The 27938-nt window shown below is 39.2% G+C and overlaps 1 protein-coding gene and 1 non-coding gene across 3 annotated transcripts in view; one reads left to right on the top strand and one right to left on the bottom strand.

The window, feature by feature from the left end:
- LOC138737212 (inactive tyrosine-protein kinase 7-like) overlaps nt 1–27938 on the top strand; it is a 315556-nt gene that overhangs the window by 201147 nt on the left and 86471 nt on the right. For both annotated transcript variants that reach the window (XM_069887883.1, XM_069887885.1), the window contains one exon: nt 21665–21795. In XM_069887883.1, coding sequence (XP_069743984.1) covers nt 21665–21795 — 131 coding nt within the window. The remainder of the gene's footprint in view (nt 1–21664; nt 21796–27938) is intronic.
- On the bottom strand, nt 26634–26741 carry LOC138737827 (U6 spliceosomal RNA). The gene has a single exon (XR_011341264.1). It is a non-coding gene; the product is annotated as a U6 spliceosomal RNA (small nuclear RNA).

The following is a 27938-nucleotide window of genomic DNA, read 5'->3' on the forward strand; positions in this document are numbered from 1 at the left end:
GGAGGCATGCCGATTTTTGGACCCATCGGGATCACCAATTGTGGCCACTGGAATCGCAGTGGACACAATGAAATAACCGTACAAGGCGTTTTTAGAGTGAATCAAATGGATTTACTCTTCATCTCCCCTGCAACCTTTTAAAAGCTAGAATCACGTGCTGATGTCATCACCCACTGATGTCACATGGCCAGTTTGATGCCTCCTGGGAGTTGTAGTGCCGCCATAGCACCGATACACCTGTTTTAATAATCAGTGAGGAGGAGGCACTGTTTCCAATTTGTACTGACTGTGGTCTTCTGATGAGGAAGTCAAGGATCCAGTTGCAGAGTGGGGTACAGAGGCCTAGAGTTTGTAGCTTCTTAACCATCACTGAGAGAATGATGGTGTTGAAGGCTGAACTGTTGTCGATGAAGAGCATCTGTATGAATGAGATGCTGCTTACAAGTGATCCAGGGCTGAGTGCAGAGGCAGAGATATTGCATCTGTTGTGGAGTGATTGTGACAATAGGTAATTGCAGTGGTTCCAGACCTTTGCTTAGGTATGTGTTAATTCTGGCCATGACCAGCCTCTCAAAGCATTTCATCACAGTAGAAGTTAGTGCTGCTGGATGATAGTCCTTGAGGCCGCTCACCCTGCTCTTCTTGGGCACCGGGATGATTGATGCCCTTTTGATGTGTGTTGGCTTAGCGACATAATTTTTTTTCCCTGAGCTTACCTGACTCCCAGAACAGTCCAAACTACCCCCTCTGCTCTCTATTTTAAATATACCTGCCATTAATATATTATTTATTTATAGGCATTAATGCTGTTTCTAGAATCAGAATTTATTGTCATGAATATGTCACAAAATTAAGTGGTTTTGCATCAGCCAAACTATGCAAATAGTGCAAGAAAATAGAAGAAAGTGAGGCAGTGTCTCTGGTTCATTGTTCATTCAGAAATCTGATGGCAGAGGAGAAGAGCCGTCCTTGTGCCACTGGGTGGTCAGGCTCCTGTACCTTTTCCTGATGGTAGCAATGTAAAGAGGGCATGGCCTGGGTGGTGGGGGTTCTTGAGCATAGGGGGCTGCTTTTTTCAGACAATGCCTCTTGCAAATGGTGTCAATGGAGTGAAGACTGGTGCCCGTGATGTTGTAGGCTGAGTGAACAACCCTCTATAGTTTTTGCCTGTCCTGAACTGTTGTGTATTCTAAGTTTAGAAATACACTAGCACACGGAGGCATGCTGATTTTATGAGTCTAGTGGACCCCAAAACCCAGCAGCAATAGAAATTCACCAAGACAAATGGTAACTTAAACAAAAGTTGCTTTGAATTATCTTTAAACATGAAAATAGAATCAAACTTTGTTATCACTATTGACTTACTTAATCTAACTTAACTCCCTTCTAATTCTAAGTGCAGGTCTATGTAATATGTATATGTTCAGGAAAATTCTTTGATTCGCAGTCCAATCTCACTTCTCACTCCTCCAAGTTCACCGGTATTAGGCAATTCTTATACTGTGCACAGAATTTAACATATATGAATTTTCACCAAGCTCTGGTGCTTAAAGTTAAATGGTTACCACTTAGGAAGGTTCTTGTTGGTTTCAGAGAGAGATTCGTTGCTCGTTGGACACACAACTGATTTACTTCCTTCAGTCACTTCAGGATCTTGCTGAAGAAACTTGCCCCATAAGGGTTTTCCAAGTGATTACCTCTTCCAGGTCACCACAGAGTTCTGCTTGGTTCCCTTATTTCAGGGGAAACACTAGCCAGCCATTTCCTCTTGTAAGGACCACAAGGGTTTTCACCAGGCTGAACTCAGAATTCACAATCTGTCTAATTTCCATCAAATCTAGTTGAATGTGCGACAACCAGTTTCTTCCAAATAACGACATTGAGGGATAATCTTTTTGGTGTCTGTCCTTTATATTCAACGTTTACTTTGCATTTCCCAAACACCATCTACTTTCTCCCCTTTGACCTTTTCAACACCATGTCAGACTCTTTTATGGTAAGATGAGGTAACAGTCATGTTTTTAACGTTAGTGGCATTAACAGCACTGCTGCTCCCGTGCCCAACTCCATTTGGAGAGGTTCATTGTTAATTTTCACATCAACGTAGATTTCTGATTTCTTATCCATTAATCTGCAAATATACATTACTTCCAATGCCTTGTATTCCTCCGAGTCATTAGCTTCACTGCTAGGGCTTTCATCCTTCTCCTCCATGGTTTTTACTTTGGAGGACTGTTTTTCGTAACTGGATCTTTGCTTTTTGTCCTTTTTCCCTTTGTTGACACTTTCTTTCTTGGACATTTGGCTCTGATGTGTCCTTCCTTGTCACATAGATGCAATCTAGCTTTTCTGATATAACAATTATCTGTAGAATTTCCAAGTTTTTATTGGCCATCACGAAAGTTAGGACTGTGTCATAATGCCGACTTAATGTACTTAACAATGGCTGTTGGGCAGTACAGTCAGCTAAACCTATGACTAACTTAATGCATTGTTTAAGAATGCACCAAACTCACAGGTTTCTGATTGTCTACATAATTCAGCCAAATATTCACTTACAGATTCTTCTGTTTTCTGAAATAAAATTTGTGTCTTTTTCTGCAACAATCACAAACAGCAATGAGGAAGTGCATTTGGAGGAAGAGAGATCAGCTCATTCAATGGTGTAACGACAACAACCTTGCACTCAATGTCAACGAAACCTAGGAGATAATTGTGGACTTCAGGAGGAAGTCAGGGGAACATGGTCCAGTCCTCATCGAGGCCTCATTATCAAGTTTCCAATGACATTCAGGTATCTGGAGCGCGGCAAGCCACATCATCCTCTTACCTGATTCCAAACAAGTTGGAAAAATTCTACTTCATGCTCTGTCGCAGCAAAAGAATTGCAGGAGGATCAGGAACACTTCAAGAAGGTTCTCAAAGCTGCCTTGAAATACCTGACCTAGAGGTCCTTAAAATGGTGAACAAAAATGGTACCCTGTCTTTAATCTTCTTAACATTCTACCCATCCATCCATCTGCCCCATTTGTGGCCAGAGTCCGTAACTCCCATATGTGACTTTACAGAACCGGAGTGGATACAAGGCTCCCTCATCCCCAATGAATGAGGGAAGAAAACACAATGTTGTGAATGATTCTGATCTGGATATGGCAAAATAAAGGTGCAAAATATATGCAAAGATGGTCTGAAATATGAGTAAATATCGGGAAGGATTTCATAAATTAGGACTTGAAAATTTTTTATCTATGCTGAGACCAGCTTTCAAAATCCTTGAAAAGACAAGCAGCCAAAGTGGTTTTTAAAACTATAACATTATTTGTGAGGGTGGATGCAGGGGGCTTTGCCCTGAATTATCAACCATGCTTTATTCTTCACAGATACTGCTTGACTTGCAGAGTTCTTGCAACAATTTATTTTTTGCTCCAGATTCCAGGATCTAGAGTCTCTTGTGTCTGTAGAGAAGACTCTCCTTCTAAGATCAAGACAAGTGCAATGGGTTCATTAGAAAAACGATCACTTCAAGTAGCCTTCCGGTTGCCCTATCCTAACTATGTCTACATTCCATTGTTCAAGCACCCTGGCAGTTCCCTCTTCCCAAGGGCTGCATTTGCTCAAGAAGGCTTCCAATCACTTAAATAAAACACAAACTTTGGCTGTCAGCATGGTTGAAGTAAAACACAATGCTGGAGGAACTCAGCTGGTCAAACAGTGTATTCTATAAACCAAAGATAAAAATACATAACCAATGTTTCGGAGTTGAGCTCTTCATCTAGGCATGAAAAATGTTGGCAGTCACCCGAACAAAATAGTAGAGGGGAGGGGCAGGGGGAGGAACATGGTCCTAAAAGCAGGAGGTAAGATGTGGATAAGGGAGGAAGGGCACACTAAGCAGCAGGAGGAGTGCTGGCTTTGTGAAAAGAGAGGAAAGGGGTGGAGAGCTGGAGGAAAGAAAAGAAAAATGTCCAGATGGAAAATGAAGTGTTTTTCCTTCAATTTATAGGTGGTCTTGGTGGGATAGCACGAGGCCATGGAAGAATTTGAGCCAGCCCTTCATCAAGGTATGGACAGAATGTTGGAAGGAGCCTGCTCACAAGTTGTCTGTACCTTGATAAAGGGCTCAAGTCTAAAATGTTTGTTATGTATCTTTGCAACATAAGTTATGCTGTTAGACCTGCTGAATTTCTCCAGCAGTGTGCTTTTACCCATCAGTTATGTATGAGAGTGCACCCCTTTGTTCACAGAATCAGTAGTAAATAATGGTAATGTCCAAATTCCATTAATGAGCATTAAAAACAAAATTATTGGGTGCAGGAGCAGTTTATGGGGGAGCTTCAAAACTCGGTCTATAAAATAGAAGGTTTTCAGTAATAAATCCATTGAGCAAAAATTCAAGAGGAACTTCTTTACTCCAATGGTCACAACATGAAATGTAATAAGATGTGACAGACAATTTTGCTCAAGCCTGTTTTTGCTGCAATTTCAAAAATAATTTTGTCAAATTGGTCTGTTCTTTCAAATATTTCCCAAGATACCAGATTCTGTCCTTGACCATTTGTTCCATTTGGCAGACATTTTAGTGGGTCTGTACTGAGTTGTTTAACTTCAGTTGTTTTTACTGGGGCTATAACAATTGTAAATTTAATTGTCAGCACCATGCCTCCAATAGTTTGGGTTTCCCTTTTCATGTGTTTTCTTCCATTTGTGCCAGAGGATTTATGCATTATTTGGCTGATGTTAATAGAAAGAGGGACCTTTATGCTCCTTGAGGGGAAGAACAATATTCAGACTTTGCATCTGATAATGTGCTCTTGGCATTGATGCCCTGTGCTTTTGTTAACCCCAACAGAGAATGCAGCGAGGGGGGAAAAAAATGTAATCTGTGTGTACACAACTGTCAGTGCTGTAAAGTCTTGTCAAAGTGGATTGTTGTGTAATCAGGATAGGTTCTAAAGCACAGAGCCCAACACATTTAATTAATTTTTAATTTTAATTTAGACATACACATGGTAGCAGGCCATTTCGGCCTATTACTTTGTGCCGCCCAATTTACACCCAATTAACTTTCTCTCCTGTTATGTTTTGAATGGTGGAAGGAAACTGGAGCCCCTGGGGGAAAACTCACACAGACATGGGGAGAACATACAAGCTCCTTACAGACAGCACGGGATTCTTACCTTGGTCATGATCGCTGGTGCTATAAAGACGTTGCGCTAACCGCTGCAGCAACTGAGCCACCCTTTTGTGCCGATCATTTGTTTTCTTCACGTCTGTATTTTTTTCTCTCCTGAGGTAACCAGCTCCTGAGAAGTTATGCTCGTGGCAGATAAGCAGTGCATTTAAGCCAAGGTGCCACTTGAGGGACTGATATTTCAATTTCCATAGTCATTTAAATCGTCAAAGTTTGTTTGAAGGACTAGTTAATAGTTTACACCTTGCAGTGTACAGCCTGTTCACATGCACTCCTTTTCATCGAGTGTGCATCACCTCAAACTTTTCTGGGTTGAACTCCATCTGCCCGAATCCTCTTGCAACCTTTGACAACCTTCAGCTCCATCCACAATTCATCCAGCTTCATGTCATCTGCAAACTTATTGACCCATTCTTCTGCCTCTTCATCCAGGTCATTAATAAAAACCACAAAGAGTAGGGGTCTCAGAACAGATCCCTCCAGCACTCCAGAGGTCATCGACCTCCAGGCAGAATACTTTCCTTCCAATACTACTCTCTGCTTTCTTCCTGCAAGCCAATTTTTTATCCACACAGCCAAGGTTCCACTGATCCCATGCCTCATGACTTTCTGGATGAGACTCTCAAGGGGGATCTTGTCAAATGTCTTGCTAAAATCCATGTAGACCACATCTACTGCCCTACCCTCATCAATTTCTTCTGTTACCTCCTCAGTAAACTCAATTAGACTCGTGAGGCACGACCTTCCCTTCACAAAATCATGCTGACTATCCTTGAGTAGACTGGACTTCTCTAAATGCTCATAGATCCTATCCATAAGAATCCTCTCCAATTGTTTTCACACCACAGTTGTTAGACTCTATAATTTCTAGGATTCTCCTTATTACCTTTTTTTTTAAAAAGGGGACTATATTTGCTCTTCTCCAATCCTCCGGCACCTCCCCTGTGGCCAAAGAGGATTCAAAGATCATAGCTACTGCCCCAGCTATCTCTTCTTTCACTTCCCACAGCAGCCTGAGATATATCGAATCCGACCCTGGGAACATTAGTCTTAACTATCCAACACTTCCCCTTAATCTCCACATTGTCCAGCCCGTAGACTTGTTCTGTTTTAACCTCACACTGATCAAGGTCTTTTTCTTTTATGAATACTGATGAAAAGTATTCATTTAGAACATGCCCAGGTTTCTCTGCCTCCAAGCACATTTCACATCCTTCCTTTAGTGGCTCTACCCTCATTCTCATCATCCTCCTGTTCTTCAAATGCACATGGAACGCCTTGGGGTTCTCCTTAATCCTACATGCCAAAGCCTTCTCATGACCTCTTCGAGCTCTCCTGTCCTTTCTTAAGCTCCTTCTTGGCAACTATATATTTCTCTTGAGCCCTTCCTGTTTCTTGCTTTCAAATCTAACATATGCTTCCTTCTTCCTCTTGACTAGTTGCCTCACCTGTTTCATCAGCCACGGTTCCTTTTTCCTACCATCTTTTCCTTGACCCAGTGGGGCAAACCTATCCTGAACTAAGCACAGGTCACTTCCATGCTTTCACCCTTGAACATCTGTTTCCAATTTACTCTCACCACTTCATAATTAGCCCTTCCCCGGTTAAGCACTTTGCTATTTTGTCTCTTTTTATCCTTTTCCATAGCTACGCTGAAGCTAAGGGAGTTGTGGTCACTCTCACCAAAATGCTCCCCTCACCGAGAGGTCTGCCACTTGACCAGGTTCATTACCCAGAACTAGATTTAGTATGGCCTCTCCTCTCGTTGGCTGGTCCATAGACTATGTCAAGAATCCTTGAACACACCTGACAAATTCATCCCCATCTACCCCTATTGCAGTCAGAAAGTGCAATAGGGATTGATAGGAAGTTGAAATCACCCATAACTACAACCCTGTGTTTCTTGCACCATTGCAGGATTTAAATTATAACTTTTTAAATTAGACATACAGCACTGTAACAGGCTAATTCGGCCCTACAAGTCCATCCCACCCAAGTTAGTCCCCATTAACTTACACCCCTGGTACATTTAGAATGGTGGGAGAAAACCAGAGCCCTCAGAGAAAATTCTCGCAGGGAAAACATAAGAAATAGGAGCAGGAGCAGGAGTCGGCCATCCAGCCCATCGAGCCTGTTCCGCCGTTCAATAAGATCATGGCTGATCTGATCATTGATTGTACTCCACCTACCTGCCTTTTCCCTTAATTCCTTTTTTTATGTAAAAATCTATCCAACTAAACCTTAAATATGTTTAATGAAATGGCCTCAACTGCTTCCATGGGTAGAGAATTCCACAGATTCACTACTCTTTAGAAAAACAGTTTTTCCTCATCTCTGTTTTAAATCTACTCCCCTGAACCTTGAGGCTGAGTCCCCTAGTTCTGGTCTCACCTACCAGTGAAAACAATTTTCCTGCCTCTATCTTATCTATCCCTTTCATAATTTTCTATTTTTCTATAAGATCACCCCTCGTTCTTCTGAATTCAAGTGAGTATAATCCCAGATGATTTAATCTCTCCTCAGAGGTCAATCCCCTCATCTCCAGGATCAATCTGGTGAACCTCCTCTGGACTGCCTCCAAGTCCAGTATATCCTTCCTCTAGTCTGGAGACTAGAACTGCACACAGTTCTCCAGATGCAGCCTCACCAGGAACTTGTACTGTTGCAGAATGACCTCCCTGCTCTTGAATTCAATTCATCTAGCGATGAAGGCCAATATTCCTTCTGCCTTCTTAATAACCTGTTGTATCTGCAACCCAACTTTTTGTGATCCATGCACAAGTCCTTCTGCACTACAGCATGATGCATTTTTTCACCATTTAACTAATAATCTGCTCTTCTATTTCTCCTGCCAAAGTGAATGATCTTGCATTACTAACATTGTACTCCATCTGCCAGACCTTTGCCCTCTCACCTAACTTAACTATATCCTTCTGCAACCTCTCCACATCCACTCAATTTAGTATCATCTACAAACTTGACTCCTCATCAATGTAACTGGTGAACAACACCGACCCCTGCACTTTACCACTGTCTACCTTGAGACGACACTTTCCTTATTTTAATATATCCTAATTTCAAAGTATCATCTTCCTAAAGCATGAGCTATGATATTCTGAATTTTGATTTTTTTAAAAATCCAATAAATCCAACTCTGTGACTGGTGCTTTATGTACCTTCAATTCGTTGATAAATATTTTGGATAACTTCACATTAAGACTTTCATAGCGATGAATAATAAAGTATTTACTGTACAATGATACAAAAGCTTAAAGAAATATATAACAGTATTTAAAGAGAGAAAAAGTATTTAAAAAGACAAAAACAATTCAAAGAAGAATATCTCGTGCTCACGCCTTCTACATCCTGAAGAATAATGAGCAAACCGTTAGTCTGGGTGGATATTATGACATATTACATCATAGTCACTATGGTAACACTACAAACAATAGTCTCTTAAAGAGATAGGCACAAAATTAACTAAGAATCAAAACATAAAGTTTTAACCTTTACATTCTGGCCCCTAATTATTATCATAGACATAGGCCAATGTATAATAATTACTATTACAGATACACAAAGTAGTATGTATAAGATTAGAAATCAAAAATTTCAGCTTCTTGTAAAAGACAGATTCCAGCAATAGGTCTGTTCAAGTAACTAGTCTATGTTTTAATCCACACTTGCTGAATGAGATCTTTCTTGTCTGGAAGTATCTATGATTTTCCCCAGCAACCAAAAATTTTTGGGTGAAGAATCGTCCATGATAATTACAAAGTCACTGCATACAAAATTACGTTTAGCTTTAGATCATTTTCGTCTTTCTTGTAATAACGAAAGATATTCTTTAATCCATCTTTGAGGATTCATCAGGTGAAACTGTCTTGTGACAAATCTGCCATTTGTTGTTGTCCAGGTTTAGCATTTGCACATCGACAATTAACACATTTTGATATAATTCTTTTGATCAATGTTGAAGCATCAAATGTCCAATATTTATGGTGTAGTTCTGATAACACATAATTACAACTGCAATTACTTGTTTTCTCACGTATATGTCAAACAATCAAATCATGAGTATGAAATTCCTTAGCTAATATAATTGGATATTTCACTTCTGGGATTATTGCTTTTTCCAATCTTCCTCCTGCTCTCAATACACCATTTACAAGAATAGGATTTAGCTTGGAAGCTTGACTTGTTTTTGTAACATTCAGATTCTTCTTCAATTTTGGTATCTTTTTATCAAAAGCCCTTTTCTGACAAAAACAAATTATCTCCAACTCAGCATTCGCCAACTCATCAACTGTTAGGTAATAGCTTTTTCGAGTCTTCAAATTCTTTTTCTTGATATGATTTAAAAGCATCGTTTTTAGTCTAAGAATCCATGCTACAGCCTTTTTCAAACGAAACCATGAAGAGTGATAGCAAATTAATTGAGTGATTGGATCATTTTCAATAGATAATTGAATAATAATTACATTAGTGTTTTAGATTTCAGGATCCTCCATTGAAATTCCTTTAACTCGTCCAGATTTTGAGACCAATATTCTTGAGATCACAAAAGAAATTGAGGACCAGACACCCGTATGTTGGCTCTGTTCAGAAAAGATTGAACTTTTGATCTTCGTGAAGCCATATCAGCTGGATTATCCACTGTTTTTGCATATCTCCATTGATTAGCATGCAAAACCTTTCGATTTCATTAACTCTGTTAGTCACAAAGGTATGAAACCTTGTGGTTTTGTTATTAATGTATTTAAGCACTGATGTACTAACAGTCCAAAACAGAGTCTGCTAACTTCATCTGAAATTCTCTTCTTAACACAGTGTCTATTTTGCTTGCCATAGTAGTGGCAGTCAATTCAATTCGAGGTATGGTGACTGGCTTTAATGGACCAACTCTGGCTTTTCCCATTACAAATCCACAATCTATTCACTCTTGGTTATTTCGTAGTACAAGTACACGATCCTTTATCCGGAACCTTTGGGGATGTGTTCTGAATTTCGGATTTTTCCAGATTTTGGAAAGCCTGATTTAAACCCACCTGAATTGTGCTGCCGTATCCACCCCCACCCCCTTCCAGTCACGCTACCATCTCCCCCGCCCGCCTGACTCGCACTGCCAGTCTCACCCACCTGACTTGCGCTGCCGGTCTCTCCTCCCCACTTGCCAGATTTTGGAGCTTTCTGGATTTTAGATGTCTGGATAAAAGAGAGTGTACTTGTACTAAATAACTGACAGTACCAAAACCACCTTCGCTTGCATCAGCAAAGTGCTGTAACTGAGCAAATATGGAAATTCCAAAGTCTGTTGGTTTAAAACATCTGTTGACTTCAAAACTTTCTAACATTTTAAGACTCTCAATCCAATTTATCCAATCTTGTGCGATGGAATCTGGTATAGTTTCATCCCATCCAAATTTTCTTCTGCACAATTCTTGCAGAATTTTCTTGGCTATTAATACTGTCAGTGCCAATATTCTCAAATGATCAAAAGAATACCTCTTCTTGTTAAAGGCCATTCTTTCAAAACAATTTTGAATTTGTAAATGTGTTTATTTAAACATCACTTTAAACATAAATTATGTTTATTTCATTAACTCAACTGTGCAAAATTATGCAGTACTTCCTGGATCAAGAAATGTGTAGGTCTTCATTATGAAGCTCTCCTTTTTAGATTTAACCTGCACAGGAACTATTGAGAGAGCTTTGTCACCGGCCCCAGTAAGACTGTTTGTCTGAGCTGAAGCTGAAACATCCTCTCTGACTGTGTCTGTAGTCTTGGATTCAGATTGTTTGACATCCTTTTCAAGTTTACTTTGTTGAATATGCAGTAACTTGGGATGATTTAAATTGCATATATCACAACTGAATCACATTACAAGCTTTCTTATTTTTTCAAGGTTGCAGGTGTCTGGCCAGGCCTTGGCTCAATTTCAATCTGCTCAATTCACTGACAGATTCTCAGGGTTTCTGGAATATTTTGGTATTAGGGTTAGGTTGTCAATATGCGGGATAATCATCCCCCTTGTGTTCACATGTTTCCCCTCTCTGAGGTTCTGTGTCACTCTGAACTGCCACTTTGTGCTGGCCCATGTTTTCATTACACTGTGTCTGTTTCTAGACTCTGTTGGCCTCATATCTTCTCTGGTAGGTCTCTGTATCATTTATTCAACAGTTTTTTTACAATTTGTATGGTGTTAGGTTAGTGTTGGGGTTTATTGGGTTAGGGTTTTTGACAAATTAAAGTTGTTAATTCTTTTGGACACATTTTACGAGGCTTTCTTCCAAACAAAGTTCACAATTAAATTTTTATTTGAATCAAAATATGGACAACACTTTCCTTATTCTAATAGATCCTAAATTCAAAGTTTCATCTTCCAAAAGTATGAGCTACGATATTCTGAATTTCTATCTCTAATCCAGTAAATCCAACTCTGTGACTGCTGCTTTATGTAGCTTTATTTTGTTGATAAAATGGATAATCATTTTGCATAACTTTGCATTAAGACTTTCATAACGATGAAAAACAAAGTATTTACTGTATGTTAGAGATATAAAAGGTATATAAAGAAGCTTAATTTTTAAAGAGATTCATAATGATATAGATAAACAAATTTAAAGAGAAACACAGAAAATTCAAAGAAAATTTCTTGTGCTCATGCCTTCTATATCCTAAAGAATAATAAGCAAGTTAATAGTCTAGGCGGATATTATGACATATTACATCATAGTCATTATGGTAACACTACAAACCATAGCCTCTTAAAGAGATAGACACAAAATTAACTAAGAATTAAAAAACACAAGTTTTTAACCTTTACACCATCTGCTGGGACCTGCCCAGAATCCAGAGAATTTTGGTAAATAACTACCAATGCATCAATACCCTAGGATGCATCCCATCAGGTCCAGAGGATTTGTCTGCTTTCACTCCATTAGTTTGCTCATCATTATCTCTTTTGTAACAATTATTTTATCAAGGTCCTCACCTCCTTTCACATCCCTAGCACCACTCTTTGACATGCTGGACGTGTCTTCCACCTTTGTTCAATGTCTTGACCATTTCCTCATTACTTAATATCAATCTCCCTTTCTCATCTTCCAAGGGACCTCTGTTGGCTCTAGTCACCCTCTTCCTTAAAGACAGTGCAGAATCCAAACTCGGGTCCAGTTCCGATCACTGGCGCTATAAAGGCTAAATGCTACGACAACTGTGCCACCTTATGACTAATTGCTCCTGCTCCTCAGTGTCCTGAGGCTATTTGGGGGTCTATAGACTACTCCCAGCACAGTGATAGCTCCCTTCCTATTTCTGACTTCCAGCCACACCAATGCAGTGGACAATCCCTCTTTAGCGTCCTCCGTTTTTATAACCGTGATGTGATCCCTGACCAGAAATACAATTACTCCCCCTTTTCCACCTCCCATCCTCTTCCTTCTAAAACACCTAAACAATCCTGCCCATCCTCCAGGCAAGTTTCTATAATGACCACAACATTGTGGTTCCACGTACTGATCCATGCTCGAAGTTCATCCCTTTATTCCTAATACTCTTAACTTTGAAATAGATACATTTATATTTTGTCCCGTCTGTCCTTCATCACCAACTCAGAACACAAAGCTTTATGCTTTTGTCCTTCTACCCTAATCTCTGTACTCACATTCTGATTCCCACCCCCCCGCCAAACTAGTTTAAACCCTCCCCAAAGGCTCTCGCAAACTAATCCACCAGGATATTGGTCCCCCTCCAGTTCAGGTGCAGCTTTTTCCCCTCCCCATCTCTCCCCTCTCTCTATCTCTCAGACACGACCTGCTCGTTTTCCACGTTATGCTCATGTTCTCCCCATAGCGCTGACGCCCTCCCTGTCTCACGCCCTCCCCATATCGCTCTCTCATCCCCTGTCTTGCTCTTGTGCCCTCCCCATCTCGCTCTTGCCCCTCCTCGTCTTGCTCTTGCACCCTTCCCCTGCTCGCGCGCCCTTGCGCTCACTCCCTCTCATACCCTCTTGTGCTCACTCCCTCTCGTGCTCGCTTCCACTCCCTCTTGCGCTATCATGCTCGCTCGCTCTCATGCTCTTGCGCTTTCTCTCTCTCACTCCCTCCCACCTCTCTCGAGCTCCCGCGCTCTCTCTATCTCTTGCTCTTCTGCTCTCTCTCTCTTCCTCCCTCTCTCGCTCTCACACACTTGCTCCGTCTCGCTCTATCTCTCTCTCGCAAGCTCGCTCTGTCTCCCCTCACCCTGTTCCACTCAATCTCATTCTCTCTCTTTCTCTCCCCACCCCCCCTCCCCAGTCTGTTTTACCGCTCTCTGCCCTAATATGCTGGTAATGTGGCTCCTGGGGAGGCGATCAACCAATGAAAAAAACCTGCGGTCAATTTCAGGAAAAATATCGGAAATTCATCCCTGACTCCTTAATGGCAAACAAACAGAGCTCCAGGAGATCACTGAAATTTGTGATACATGACCAGCAGGACTTATTCTAATCACTAGTGTTAAATTTCAGACACAAGATCAAAATTGATCTTCCCTCTGCCACTGCTCCTGCTGCGCCTCGCCGTGTCTGGATCTCTTGCCGCTGCTCCCGCCGGGCCTCACCATATCCAGGTTCCTCGCCGGGCCTCACCGCTCGCCAGAACTTGCACCTTCTTGATTTTGAATACTTCTGTCAAATCTCCTCCTTTGTTCTACCTTTGGTATGTTTATAGAGGGGATTCCCTTAGGTGTCATTTTCTATTTTCCAGCATTTTCTATGGTCTGGCAATGATGCAGTTAAAGGGGTTCATCCTGTATTAAACTAAATTTACTTTAGTCTACAATAAGCAGAAATTGCCCAATGCCCCTTACAGTTAGAAAGAGAAACAAAAGAGATTCTTCCCAGAGTAACCAAGTGTCCATGGTCTTTCCTCCAGCGATTCCCGAAGCCACACTGCTTCAGTCTCAACCATCGGCAACCAGAACTCCAGATCCAAACCACTGACACAATCAGGAATCCTCCAGCACCCTCTCGTCCCAGTTCCGATATCTGGCAGCAGTCTGCAGCCTGATGTCCCTTAACTGCTGTTGTCATTAGCCCGTAGCCTGCATGGATTCCTCACATCGGGTCACCAACAGCCTGCTGTCTGTGTGTTCTTCAGCCTCAGAGCCCTTGCTGGTCTGCCACTGTAGTCACAGACCTGGGGTGGAGGGGTGGTGGTTTTCCCATTTTCTGGTGCCCTGCACCAGACCTCAGAGTCTGCAACGCCTTGTGGCTGTTGCCGATCATACATGCCGCCATCTTGGGCCCGGGCCTCATGGTCATGAGATTTTAAAATAAATCATCAGTTCCCTTAATAGGCTATTTAAAGCCTGTATAGACCCAATGGCAGTTGCACAAGGCAGTTGGACCCTGTGGGAGAGCACTTAGTCTCTGCTCCCTGCTCTTGATGGGTCCACATCAATAGCAGCACGACCATTATTTTTTTTATATGACACATGGAGGCCAACTGGATTTTAAAAAATGGCTTTGTGATTGGAATCAGAGTGATTGTAGAATGCAGAATTTAAGAATGGAGGCCTATGACCACTTGCTTTTTGAGATATACATTGATGATTTGGTCAAGAATGTTTGAGGCAAGGTGAAGAACTTTGCTGATGACACAAAAATGTGTGCTATGGTGGACTGTGAAGAAGATTACCTGGGTTTAGAATGAGATCTAAACCAGTTGGGGATCTGAGCTAAGGAATGACAGGTACAGTTCAACTCTGAGAAGTGCAAGGTGCTGCATTTGGGTAAATTGAACCAGGGCAGATAGATTTTATTTTATTTAAAAGGGTTGGAGGAACTTGGAGGAAACTCACATGGACATGGAGAATGTACAAACTCCTCACAGAGCAGGATTCAAACCTGGGTCGGTGGCACTGTAATAGCATTGCGCTAACCGTGCTGCCCAGGAAGTCTGCAGATGCTTACTCTGTTATTGGCAGGACCAGAGGAGCTAAGAGATGCAACTACATAGCTCTTTAAAGACAGCTGCAGAAGTTCTATCTCATAAAATCTGTAATCAGGTAACAAAGAGCAGGTGAGTTTAGTTGGAAATAGAGTTTTAAATCTCAACCAATCATACAAATTATGAAACACTGGTCTCATCACTGACCTTTGTGCAAATCAACCTCTACCACGAGACTGGCAAATTTTTCTCCCTATATTTTTGTCTTGAAGCCATGGATGTAGCCTATTACTTCTCATTGGCTTTGATGGAATAATCAGTCCTGCAACAACCCTGGATCCAAGCCATTTAACTGGAGACCTATAAAAGGAGTAATAGCAGAACACTTAGGCAGAAATAATAGTATAAGGGCTAGTCAGCATGGATTCCTTAAGGGTAAGTCATGCTTGACTAACCTTCTGGAATTTTTTGAGGATGTGACAAAGAGGGTGGACTTGGGAGAGCCAGTGGATGTGGTGTATTTGGACTTCCAGAAGGCCTTTGATAAGGTACCGCACGGGAGACTAGTGGGCAAGATCAGGGAGCATCGTATTGGAGGTAAGGTGCTGACATGGATAAGAAATTGGTTAAGAAATAGGAAACAAAGGGTTGGAGTAAGCGGGTCTTTTTCAGGATGGCAGGATGTGACGAGTGGAGTGCCGCAGGGATCGGTATTGGGTCCTCAGTTGTTTGTAATTTATGTAAATGATTTGGATGAGGGGATTATTAATAACATGAGCAAATTTGCAGATGACACTAAACTGGGTGGCGGTGTGGGGTGTGAGGAGGATGTCAGGAAAATGCAGAGGGACTTGGACAGGTTGGGGGAGTGGGCTGCTGAATGGAAGATGACGTTCAATGTGAGCAAATGTTAGGTTATCCATTTTGGGGGCAATAATAGGAAAGCTGAGTATTATTTAAATGGAGACAAGCTAGGGAGTGGGGAGGAGCAAATGGATCTGGGTGTACTTGTTCACCGGTCACTGAAGGCTAACATGCAGGTTCAGAAAGCTGTGAAGAACGCAAATGGTATGTTGGCTTTCATAAAGAGGGGATTGGAGTATAGAAACAGAGACGCCCTTCTGCAGTTGTACAGGGCCCTGGTGAGACCCCACCTGGAGTATTGCGTCCAGTTCTGGTCTCCAAACTTGAGGAAGGACATACTAGCTATAGAGGGTGTGCAGCGCAGATTTACAAGGTTAGTTCCAGGGATGGCGGGGTTGACATATGCTGAAAGGCTAGAAAAACTGGACTTGTATCCGATGGAGTTTAGAAGGATGAAGGGGGACATGATTGAGGTATGCAAAATTATCAGGGGGATAGACAGGGTGAAGTCGGATTACTTGTTCCCAGTGATGGAGGAGACGAGGACCAGAGGGCATAGTTTAAGAATACAGGGTAGGCCCTTTAGGACGGAGATGAGAAAACATTTTTTTACCCAAAGAAGTGTGAATCTGTGGAATGCTCTGCCACAGAGGGTGGTAGAGGCAGATTCGCTGATTATGTTCAAAGGAGAGTTAGATAAGACTCTAGTGGGCAAAGGAGATAAGGGTTATGGGGATAAGGCTGGAAAGGGGTACTGATAGTAGTGATCAGCCATGATCTGTAAAATGGCAGTGCTGGGCTCGATGGGCCGAAGGGCCTACTCCAGCTCCTATTGTCTATAAGAGAAGTCTCAAATTTAGTCATTTTAGGTAAAATCATATCTCTACCAAACATACATTTTACCAAAGATCGAATTTGATAATAAAGAAATAAAAAATTCTTATCAATACCAAAATCTTCCCTCATCTGATTAAAAGATAAAAACTTTCCCTCTTTAAAACAATCTCCCAAATTTTCCACACCTTTAAATATCCAATGCAATAAACTTTGATTATGTATTGAAAAAGAAATGTTGATTATTATACATCGGAGTCAAAGCCAATAATTTACCCCTAGAACCTATCACTTTATTTTTCTTTATCCATAACTTCGTTAAATGTTTTAATATAGGGACATTATATTGTTGTAACAAATTCATATTCCACCTAAACAAAAATTGATGTATTTCAAATTCAGAAATGCTTGCCATCTCAATTTTAGCCCAACTAGGAGGCCGTACCACATCCATCAATGAACTAATAAATTTAGGTTGGGCTGCCTCATAATAATTTTGAAAATGTGGTAAACGTAGTCCCCCTAACTCATATTTCCAAGTTAATTTATTCAAAGCAACTCTTGAAAATTTACCCCTCCATAAAAACTCCCTAACCATTTTATTTAAATCTCGAAAAAAAATTTATCAAGTAAATACGGAATAGATTGAAACAAATATTGTATACGCTGAAAGATATTCATCTTAATTGTATTATCCTTCGCATTAAATTAATAGGTAAATCTTTCCATTTAATCAAATCAGTTTTAATTTTTTTCATTAACGGAGCATAATTTAATTTAATATAAAAGATTGATAATTAACATTCAAAATTATACCCAGATATTAATTCGATCAGTCCACTTCAAATTAATAATATTCTTATAAGCTGAATAATCTCCTTCACTAACCGGTAATATTTCACTTTTTTCCCAATTAACTTTATATCCAGAAAGACATCCTTATTGTATTAAACACTCCTTCAAGTGCAAAAGTGACTGAGCTGGGTTTATTAAATACACCAATACATCATCAGCAAATAAATTAATTTTATACTCCTCATCTAAAACTTTCATACCTTGTATCTGTGTATTTTGTCTTATCAACTGTGCTAAAGGTTCAATCACTAACGCAAACAAAGCTGGTGATAAAGGACAACCTTGACGAGTTGATCGAGTTAACTTAAAAGATTCCAAAATCAAACCATTCGTCAATACTCTAGCTACCGGTTTACTATATAGAGCCCTAATCCAACCAATAAAAGAAGGACCAAATTTAAATTTCTCCAAAACTTTAACCAAAAAATTCCATTTAACTCTATCAAATGCTTTTCCTGCATCTAAGGATATCACCATCAGATGATCTAAAGATTGTCAAAATCTATTAATCAAACTAATCACTCGCAAAATATTATATTATCTGAAACATATCTATTCTTTATAAAACCTGTTTGATCAATATGTATCAACTTTGGTAAAAATTTAGCCAATCTATTCGCTAATACTTTAGCTATTATTTTATAATCTACATTTAACAACAAAATTGGTCTATATGAAGATACCTTCAAAGGATCTCTATCTTTTTTAGGAATTACTGTAATTAAAGCACTAGGTAAATCATAATATTCACCAACTTGACGAAATACATCCCCAATCACTGTAGATAAATCATCATTAAAAAATTTTATAAAATTCAACCGAAAATCCATCATCACCAGGCAATTTACCATTTGGCATTTCAAACATAGCCATTTTAATTTCCGAATCAGTAAATGGTTCTTCTAACTCCTGTATATCTCCATCCTCTAATATCGGTAAATTCAACTGTGATTAAAAAAAATCAATCGATCCAGTTTCCTGTTTTTCTTGAGATGTATATAACTTTTTATAAAATGAATAAAATTCATCATTAATCTCATGAGGTTTATAAGTAATAAGAGAATTCCGTCTAACAGCATTAATAGTCCTCGATATCTGTTCTTTCTTTAATTGCCACGCCAATACCTTGTGTGCTTTCTCTCCCCATTCGTAATAGGGTTGTTTAGTCCTATTAATCACACATTCAAATTGATAAGATTGCAAGGTATTATGTTTCAATTTCAACCGAGATAATTGTATTTTCTGATCTTCTGTAGCATCTTTCTGAAATTCCTTTTCTAACTCATCGATCTGTTTCTCTAATTCAGGACTCTGATTTAATCGATTCTTTTTTATTTTAGAAGCATAACTAATTATTTGCCCTCTCAAATAGGCTTTCATAGCATCCCATAATACAAACTTACATTGAACAGATTTAGAATTTTCTTTAAAAAAAATTAATTTGTTTTTTCAAAAAATCAATAAATTCCATATTTTTTAACAACATTGTATTAAATCTCCAATGATAAGCTATTTGAATTTTCTCAGGTTTCAGATGTAAAATATAACAGAGAATTATCTGAAATCACCCTACTTTTATATTCCGCTTGTATTTTCCCTTGTAAATGTGCTGATACTAAAAAGAAATCAATCCTTGAAAACGATTCATGTCTAGATGAATAAAAGGAAAAATCTTTCTCTGTCGGATTAAGACGTCTCCAAATATCTACTAAATTAAGATCTTTCTTCGGAGATTTATCTAATAAAGGTTCCAAAACACAATTAAAATCACCACCAACTAAAATATTATCATTAGCTTGACCCAAACATAAAAATGCATCCGAAATAAATACTTCATCATCTGCATTTGGAGCATAAATATTAAGTAAAGTCCAAAATTCACTAAAAATCTTACAATTCAATTTAAGAATACATCCTGCCTTTTCCTCCATTGATTGTAATTCAAAAGATAAATTTTTACGTATCAAAATTGCTACACCTTTAGCTCTAGAATTAAATGAAGAAAAATATACATGCCCAACCCAATCCCTTTTTAATTTCACACTTTCCTTCACATTCTAATGTGTTTCTTGTAAAAAGGCAATATCAATTTTCATTTTCTTAATATATGCCAAGACTCACTTACGTTTAATTTAACTATTTAATCCTCGAACATTAAAAGTAGCAAACCTCAACTTTGACATATCTAGTATTATTACTAAATACCTATATCTTTATATAAAAACTCAAATCCACGTATATAGGCTCTCCAATAAAAAAAATCACAAATTAAAAACTAAGAAAAAAGTTTAAAAAAAATAAAATAAAACAATTGAAAAATTCCCCCCCCCCCCAAAAAAAACTACCAAAAGGTAGTAATCCCCTGACAAAAATTGGGTGTGGAATAAAATAATTCTTCTTTTCATCCAAAAGAATCCAGTCTTGAAGATCCCATTTCGGAAGGAGGTGGATCTTTCCATTCCCATTTTTCCCATTTCTTCTATTTCCAGAACTACCAAATTTTTCTTTAGGAGATAATGGTGAGCTACGTCTTTGTCCTCTTACATCTGGCAATGAATCAGCAAAAATCATTGCTTCCCGATCAGTTTCAAAAAACCAAAATTGATAGTCTCCGTAAAAGACCTTCAACACTGCAGGGTAATGAAAAGTAGTCTTATAACCTTTACGCCACAAAACTTCTTTAACTGGATTAAATCGACGTTGAATGACATCTTGACATCATCACATCTTGACATCAGGATAACAAAAAGACTCTACTATTCTGAATCAATAATGGGGTTTGTCGTTGTCTCGCATTTTGTACTGCAAGTCGAAGTATTACTTCTCTATCCAAATAACTCAGACATCGAATTATTACTGGTCTCGGGGGTTGACCAGCTGAGAGTATTCTTCTTAAAGCTCTATGGGCTCTTTCCAGTGCCAATCCCCCAGAGAAAGATCCTTGCCCTAATATTTGCGGAATCCAGTCTTTAAAGAAACGAAGAGGGTCTTATCCTTCTATACCTTCTGGCAAACCAACAATTTTCACATTATTCCTTCTGCTTTGATTTTCCAAGTAATCTATTTTTCTTTCTAGCTCCTTCTCCTAATTCTATGACTGATTTTTCCACCTTCAACACTTTTTCTGTGTTAGAAGTCACTTGTTGTTTGCAGTCCAAAAAAGCAGTCTGAAATTTTTTTAATTCTTCAAAAGATGCATCCACACATGTCTTAACCATATGTAATTCTGAACTTATACCAGCATTCATTTGAACCATCTCATTCATTAGAGATGTCAACATAGGTTGAATAACTGCATTTAATTGCATACATTGTGAATCCGTAAATCTCAGCTCTGCTCTCTCTGACATGGTGGCAGAACAAGGTAACTGCAGTTCCTGCTGCAATTCGACAAAAGGCATTTTAAAAGATTTACTGCGGGTCTGGTCTCCCCCCCGCATCTTGTTGTCTTCTCATCCATTCGCGAAGAAAAATGACTTCTTCAGATTGTAATGCTGCCTGATGCATTTCCTTTTCAACCTCCACAGGCGATCTTTGGGATTTAGGCAATGAAGAAATTGAGCCTGGGGCTGTTTCAAGTCATCTAGGCCCCAAATCTTGAGCACTTTGAAAATGTATTTTCTTTTGAACTTGAGATTTAGTCTTTTTACCATTAGTGGCCATAATAATTCCTTAATACTTTAAACTAAAATTTAAAAAGTTTAAATTTTTTAATTTAAAGGGTTAAAAAACAGGTATTTAAAAGTCTGGCCAGAGAGGTCTAGATTGCACGTCTAGACTCTACATCATCTTGCCACGCCCCCCACTGTTGGGGTTTTCAATCAGTGATTTAGTTGTGTGTCATAGAAGGCTGGATGGTCACGTGGGTTTGAAGGAGGGTTCAGAGAAATGTACTAAGGGGAACATGTTCAGAACAGGGAAATGCAATGAAAAATAGTATAACCCAATGCTTTATTTACTTTTCACAATTAAATCCGCATTCCTTAGGACGTTGGTGTTTGCTAATGGATCTCTGCTGCTTACCAATGTGAAACCTCGTAGCTTTGGTGTGTATAAATGTGTTGGTCGAGGCCCAAGAGGAAAACCGACAGTGATGGAAGCTGCTCTACGCATGGCAGGTATGAATATTGAACAGTTCGGACTGCTATCTCAAATATCATGAAGTAAGATTGTCAGCCATACAGTGCTTAATATATTAAGCTCTACATAGAACAGTATAGCACAGTACAGGTCCAGCCCAAAATGTTGTGCTGACCTATCTAAACCCACGCAACAAGCACGAGTCACAGCTCGGTTAGCGTATAGGTTAGTGCACTGCAGTTACAGTGCCCATGCTGTCTAAGGAGTTTGTACATTTTCCCTGTGTCTGCATGGGTTTCCTCTGGGTACTCCAGTTTCCTGCCACCCTTCAAAATATAGCAGGGGGGTTGTAAATCAATTGAGTGTAATTGGACAGCACGGGCTTGTGGGCCAAAATGGCTGAAATTAAATGGATCTAACCCTTTCCTACTTCACACCCACAGCCCTCTATTTTTTTTGCATCCATGTGCCTGGCTAAGAGTCTTTTAAATGTCCCTATTGTATCAGCCTCCACCATTATACGTGACAGTTTGTTTCAGGCACCCACCATTCTGTCCATCAGAGTGCTGGGTGCCTGAAACTAGCATTCAATGCTGGTAAGTCCTTCCCTGAGCCTCCTTCCATATCTCTGATCTTCTCCTGACCAGTAGATAAAATCTTTCTGGCCCTCCTACACACCTCTTACTTTGACCCTTCCATTAGGGTTCCTGCTGTTTAGGTCCTATTTCCCCTTTATTTCTTTCCTCCTTCAGGGAAAATTACATACAAAAATACTGAGCATGACTTTCTATGCAGTTTCATAAAATTTCAAGCGCTTGTTTATTTTAATGTGTGAGAGTCTGCTTCAGGCACTCCAAACACTCTAAAAGGCCCCTCTATTACAACCTCTCTCTTTGGTTTTTAAAACACTTCTGAAATGGGGACAAGCTTCCTGCAATCTATTCCCCTCCAGAATTTTGTGTATACCATCAGGCTCCCCTAAGCTGCTTCCACAAGAAAAAGAAACCCAGCCTGTGTTCTTGTTTGAACCGTTCTGAGTTATTTCACTGCCATTGTTCTATTCGTCTTACCAACTCAAGAGGACCATAAGACATAGGAGCAGAAATAGGCTATTTAGCCCATCGAGCCTGCTGCACCATTCAGTTATGAGCTGATCCATTTTCCCACTCAGTCCTATTCCCCTGGCTTCTCCCCAGAACCTTTGATGTCCTGGCTAATCAAGAACCTGTCAACCTCTGCCTTAAAAACACCTAATGACCTGGCCTCCACAGCTGCCTGTAGCAACAAATTCCACAGATTCAGTGTCCTCTGATTAAAAAAAATTCTCTGCATCTCTTTTCTAAATAGATGTCCTTCATTCCTAAATTAGTGCTAAAGCAGGATTTAAACCTAAATCCTAAAGTTTGTCCTGAACTCTCCCACGACTGGAAATTACCTTTCAACATTCAGTATGTTTCAGTGAGATCCCCCTCATTCTCCTAAATTTTATTTTATTTTTTTAAAACTTTATTTATTTAAAGAATCATTAAAAAAACATACAATCCAATAAGAATAATTTTATATAAGTATATATAAAAAAAACAAAAAAACCCACCCCACCCTATCAGCCAGCTCTTAAGGAGAGCCAAATATAAATGAAAAGAAAAACTAAAAGTATTTACAATAAATCAAAGTATATCTAAATGCATATATTCCAAATAAGGAAACCACTTATTAACAAAAAAATAATTATCATGTAAATTATATGTAATTATTTCCATAATAATACAAGCTTTCGATTCATTAGTATTATATTAATCTCTACATTATCTTTCCATGTACTGGCTGCACATTTTCGTGCTGCAGACAACACTAAACGTACAAATGCAATTTGAAACTTAAACAACCCTAATCCTCTTAAAGAAACCATATAACCCAATAAAAAATAGATGGGTCTAATGGTAATTTAATATTATATAATTTTTCCAAAACTAACCTAATTCCTTCCCAAAATGGTTGTACTTTAACACAAGACCAAACAACATGTAAAAAAGTTCCAGTACATAAACCACATCTAAAACAAGAATCAGAATTACTAAAACCATATTTTTTTTCAATTTCTCCGGAGTTAAACATAACTGATGTAAAAAATTATAATTAAACATTCCATATCGTACATTTGTCAATTTAGTTACACTGTCACAACACAGATCCATCCAATTATCTTCCGGAAAAATAAAGATTAAATCACTTTCCCATTTAAGCTTAGACTTCTCCCATTCCAATTTATCCATACTATCTTGTAACACTTGATACATAACTGAAATATAACCCTTCTTTGGTATAGAGGAAATCAAAGATTCAAATTTCGTCAATACAGGTAAAATCATCTCTTTACCATAAATATCTTTTACCAAAGCTCTCAGCTGGTAATACACAAAAAAAGAATTTTCAGATATATCAAATCGTTCCCTCAATCTTTCTCCGTAGGATTAACTCTTCTCCAAATATCCACCAAATTTAAATCTTTCATCAAAGCCCCAATTTGTATCGCCATCTTTGATTTCCTTATACTTTTCGGTGACCTATCTAATAAAGGATCCAGAACAATTAAAACCTCCTCAGGCTCATTAGCCTGATTTAACAGCAAAAAAGCTTCTGAAATAAAATGTTCATCATCTATACTAGGTGCATAAACATTAAGCAAAGTCCAAGCTTCAGCAAAAATTTTACAGTTCACCCTCAAAACTCTCCCAGCATTTCCCTCCAAAGATTGTAATTCAAATGACAAACACTTATGAATTAAAATTGCTACGCTTCTCGGCTTAGAATTAAAAGAAGAAGAAAAACACATGACCAACCCAATCTCTCTTCAATTTCAAATGTTCTTTTTCAGTCAAATGTGTTTCTTGCAAAAAAGCAATATCAACTTTCATTTTTTTTTAAAAACATATATATATATATATACACACACATTAGGCCAAGACTTAGTTCCGCTTAAGTGGATTATTCAACCCCTGAACATTAAAAGTTGCAAATTTCAAATTAGACATTTCTACAAACTAACAATATATTCACCAACTATAAAATATCGTTCCTCTTATAAATCCTTAAAATCACAAACCCTCCCCTAAAAACATCAAATAAAGAAAAAAAAATCACCCTTAAAAAAAAAAATCACCCAAAGGTAGTTACACCCTAAAAATCTGGGTGTGGTAAAACAGCAGATGACTGTCAAAGATTTCAGTGCCATCCACCCCCCCAGCCAGACATATATTCATTATTCAGTGAAACACAATCAAATATAATAAACATAATCAACCCAATGATTCCAATCCCAATGACTATTCCGGGTCTTCAATATCAAGAAGACTTCGTGTCAGCTCTTCTTTCTTTCCATTCTTTCCATGCTTCCCATTCGCCCTTCTTTTAGGTGACAAAGATAAAGATCAATCATTCCCTCATAAATCTGGCAACGTATTGGCAAAAATTAATGCATCATGATCATTTTCAAAAAATTGAGATTGAAAATTGCCATAAAAACTTTTAGTACCGCATGAAACAAACTCTCTTATTTTGTGTCAACATTGGAGATTGACTTTGTCGGGCCGTCAGCGCTGCCAACCGTAATATCATTCCCTATCTTGGTATTTCAAACAACAAATTAAAACCGCCCATGGTGATTGTCCTGGAAGCGGCTTCTTCCTTAATGCTCTATGTGCTCGATCCATCTCCAAACCTTCCAGAAAAAACTCCTTGCCCAACACCTCAGGAATCCATTTCTTGAAAAATTTTATCAGATCAGAACCTTCAATATCTTCTGGGAGACCCACTATTCTTCTTCCTACTTTGATTTTCCAATGAATCAATTTTCGTCAATAATTCTTTTTTCTGAATCCCCCAGTCCACAAAAGAATCCTCCACTTTTTCCATTTTTTCCCTATTACATCCCACTTGATTTTTTACATTCAAAAAAAGCTGCTTCAATTTTTTTTATATTATTTTGTACCGTATCCACTGATTTTGTACATCTATTAACATCACTTTTAACTACAGTCATATCTTGCTTCATATTGGTCATTTCTTCACACATAGTACTCATTTTAGTTTTCATTTCCAAAAATCCTCAAGTCATCTGTTTTGACATATTATCCATTTGGTAAGCAATCCCTTTCAAAACAGCACACACAGAATCCATTCTGGGTTCAATCACCTCCCTTTGAGGACTACCTTCCTTCGTCTCAACCTCTATTTGTTCCTGTGTACTTCCCAGTAAAGTTAGGTTCTCCTCTTCTTCAGTCACAGTTGGTTCTCTTCTGGTGCAGCTGCAGGTCTGAACACCCGAGGACACCACCAACTTCATTGGGGCGCCGTTGCTCAGGTTCCCCCACAGTCGTTCCAATAAATTGCATACCCTTGAAGCACCGCGCATCCCCAGTAGAACCACCGATCGTGCAGGTACATCCTCCGACGCTACACTGCGCATCCCCGATTCACCCGGCAACATTGTGGGCTCGAGGGCTCCTCTCTTGGCCGGACCATCCGTACGCCTGGCTTCACGGGAGCATGGGTCAGCACCAGCCGAATTTGTCAAGCCAGCGCCATCTTGCGGAGGCAGGATCGGTGCCGGCGTCATACTTAGCTGAGCAGGAGTCCTCTGAGACCTGGGGACTCCCATCGACGACTCTGTGGTTTCAACTGGACAGGTAGGCCTCAATTCTTCGACACTTTTATAAGGTAGTTTCTTCCGTAATTGAGCTTTCACATTAGTAGCCATTATAACCCTCCAGTATTCCAAAAACTGTAAATACTACTTTTAATCACTTATATAAATTTTTTAAATGGGTATTTGAAAAACTAGCTGGGGAAAGGTGGATTTGAACATCTGTCTTCTACACCATCTTGCCAAGACCCCTTTATTTTATTATTTCTTAAATGCGCAGGGGCCATGCTAATCCTCTCTGTATCATTCCAATTTTAGTATATGTGCTGCCGAAGCGAGCACATTCTCCTAAATTCAAACAAGTAATGGCTCACAATCCTGCAAGTGAGATCTCACCAGTGCCTAATAAATCCTCAACATCATATCCCTGGTCTTCTATTCTATTTCTCTTGTCATAAATACCAGCATTGCATTTTCTGCCTTTACCACCAACTCAACCTGCAAGTTTACCTTCAGGGTAACCTGCACGTGGACTCCAGGTCTCTTTGCATCTGGGAAACCATCCTCATGATGCCAATTTTTGTCACATACAAATTTTAATCTAACCTCCAGTGTTCATATCAAAATTGTTCATGTATATACAAGTTCAGTATTGATTTTTGGTCACAGTCTTGTATCACAAAAAGCAACTAGCTAGTTCAGAATCTAATTTGTCAGCTTGCTGTGCATCCATGGACTCCAACATTTTAAAACCCATTTCCCTATGTGGGGAAACTGAAAATGAAGTGCTGGAAGTCTTCAGCAGGTCAAGCAGCACCTGGAAAGAGAAACAGTTGACGTTTTAGATCTGAAACCCTTAGGTGGGGACTCCCACAAAGACCTTATGGATGTCCATGGAGACAACAGCAGCACTGCCCTCATTGATACATTTTGTTGCCCATTTGAAATTTTTCGGTCAAATTAGTCAGGCAGGATTTCCTCCCAGCAAAGCCATGCTGACTCTTGATTTACTCCCAGCCTTCAAAATGTTGCTTGGTCCTATTCTTATGAAATTTTTCTCAGTAATTTTCTTATGGTTAGTAGTAGCGGGAACAATCGTACATTGAAAAGTCATTTAAACCGGTACGCAGATAAGAAGTTCAGAGGGATATGGGTCAAACGTTGGCAAATGGGAGTAGGTTGGTTGACTGGACTAGATTGGCCAAAGGCACTGTTGAACTCCATGACCTTAGATGCACTGATCTGTAATCTGTTGCCTTTGGTTTCTAGTGGAATATTTGTTCTCAACTGACACCTCACCTGCGACCAAAAAATATTTGAAAATCTGTTGGTAATTGTTAGGTCTGCTTTGTTCATGAATGAGTGAGACAAACACCAGGCTGAGTCGAAATCAGGGTTCTTTGTTCTCTATTACCGGATTGTAACACTTGCGACTAACAAAGTTAGCCGGAGAATGCATTCTGCCGTTATCAGCAAAATGGTGATTTTTTATACCCTTGGATACATGCTTAGAACATCATCATATCATTACTTGTCCAA

Source organism: Narcine bancroftii, chromosome 6 (genome assembly GCF_036971445.1).
Source record: "Narcine bancroftii isolate sNarBan1 chromosome 6, sNarBan1.hap1, whole genome shotgun sequence".
Taxonomy (NCBI): domain Eukaryota; kingdom Metazoa; phylum Chordata; class Chondrichthyes; order Torpediniformes; family Narcinidae; genus Narcine; species Narcine bancroftii.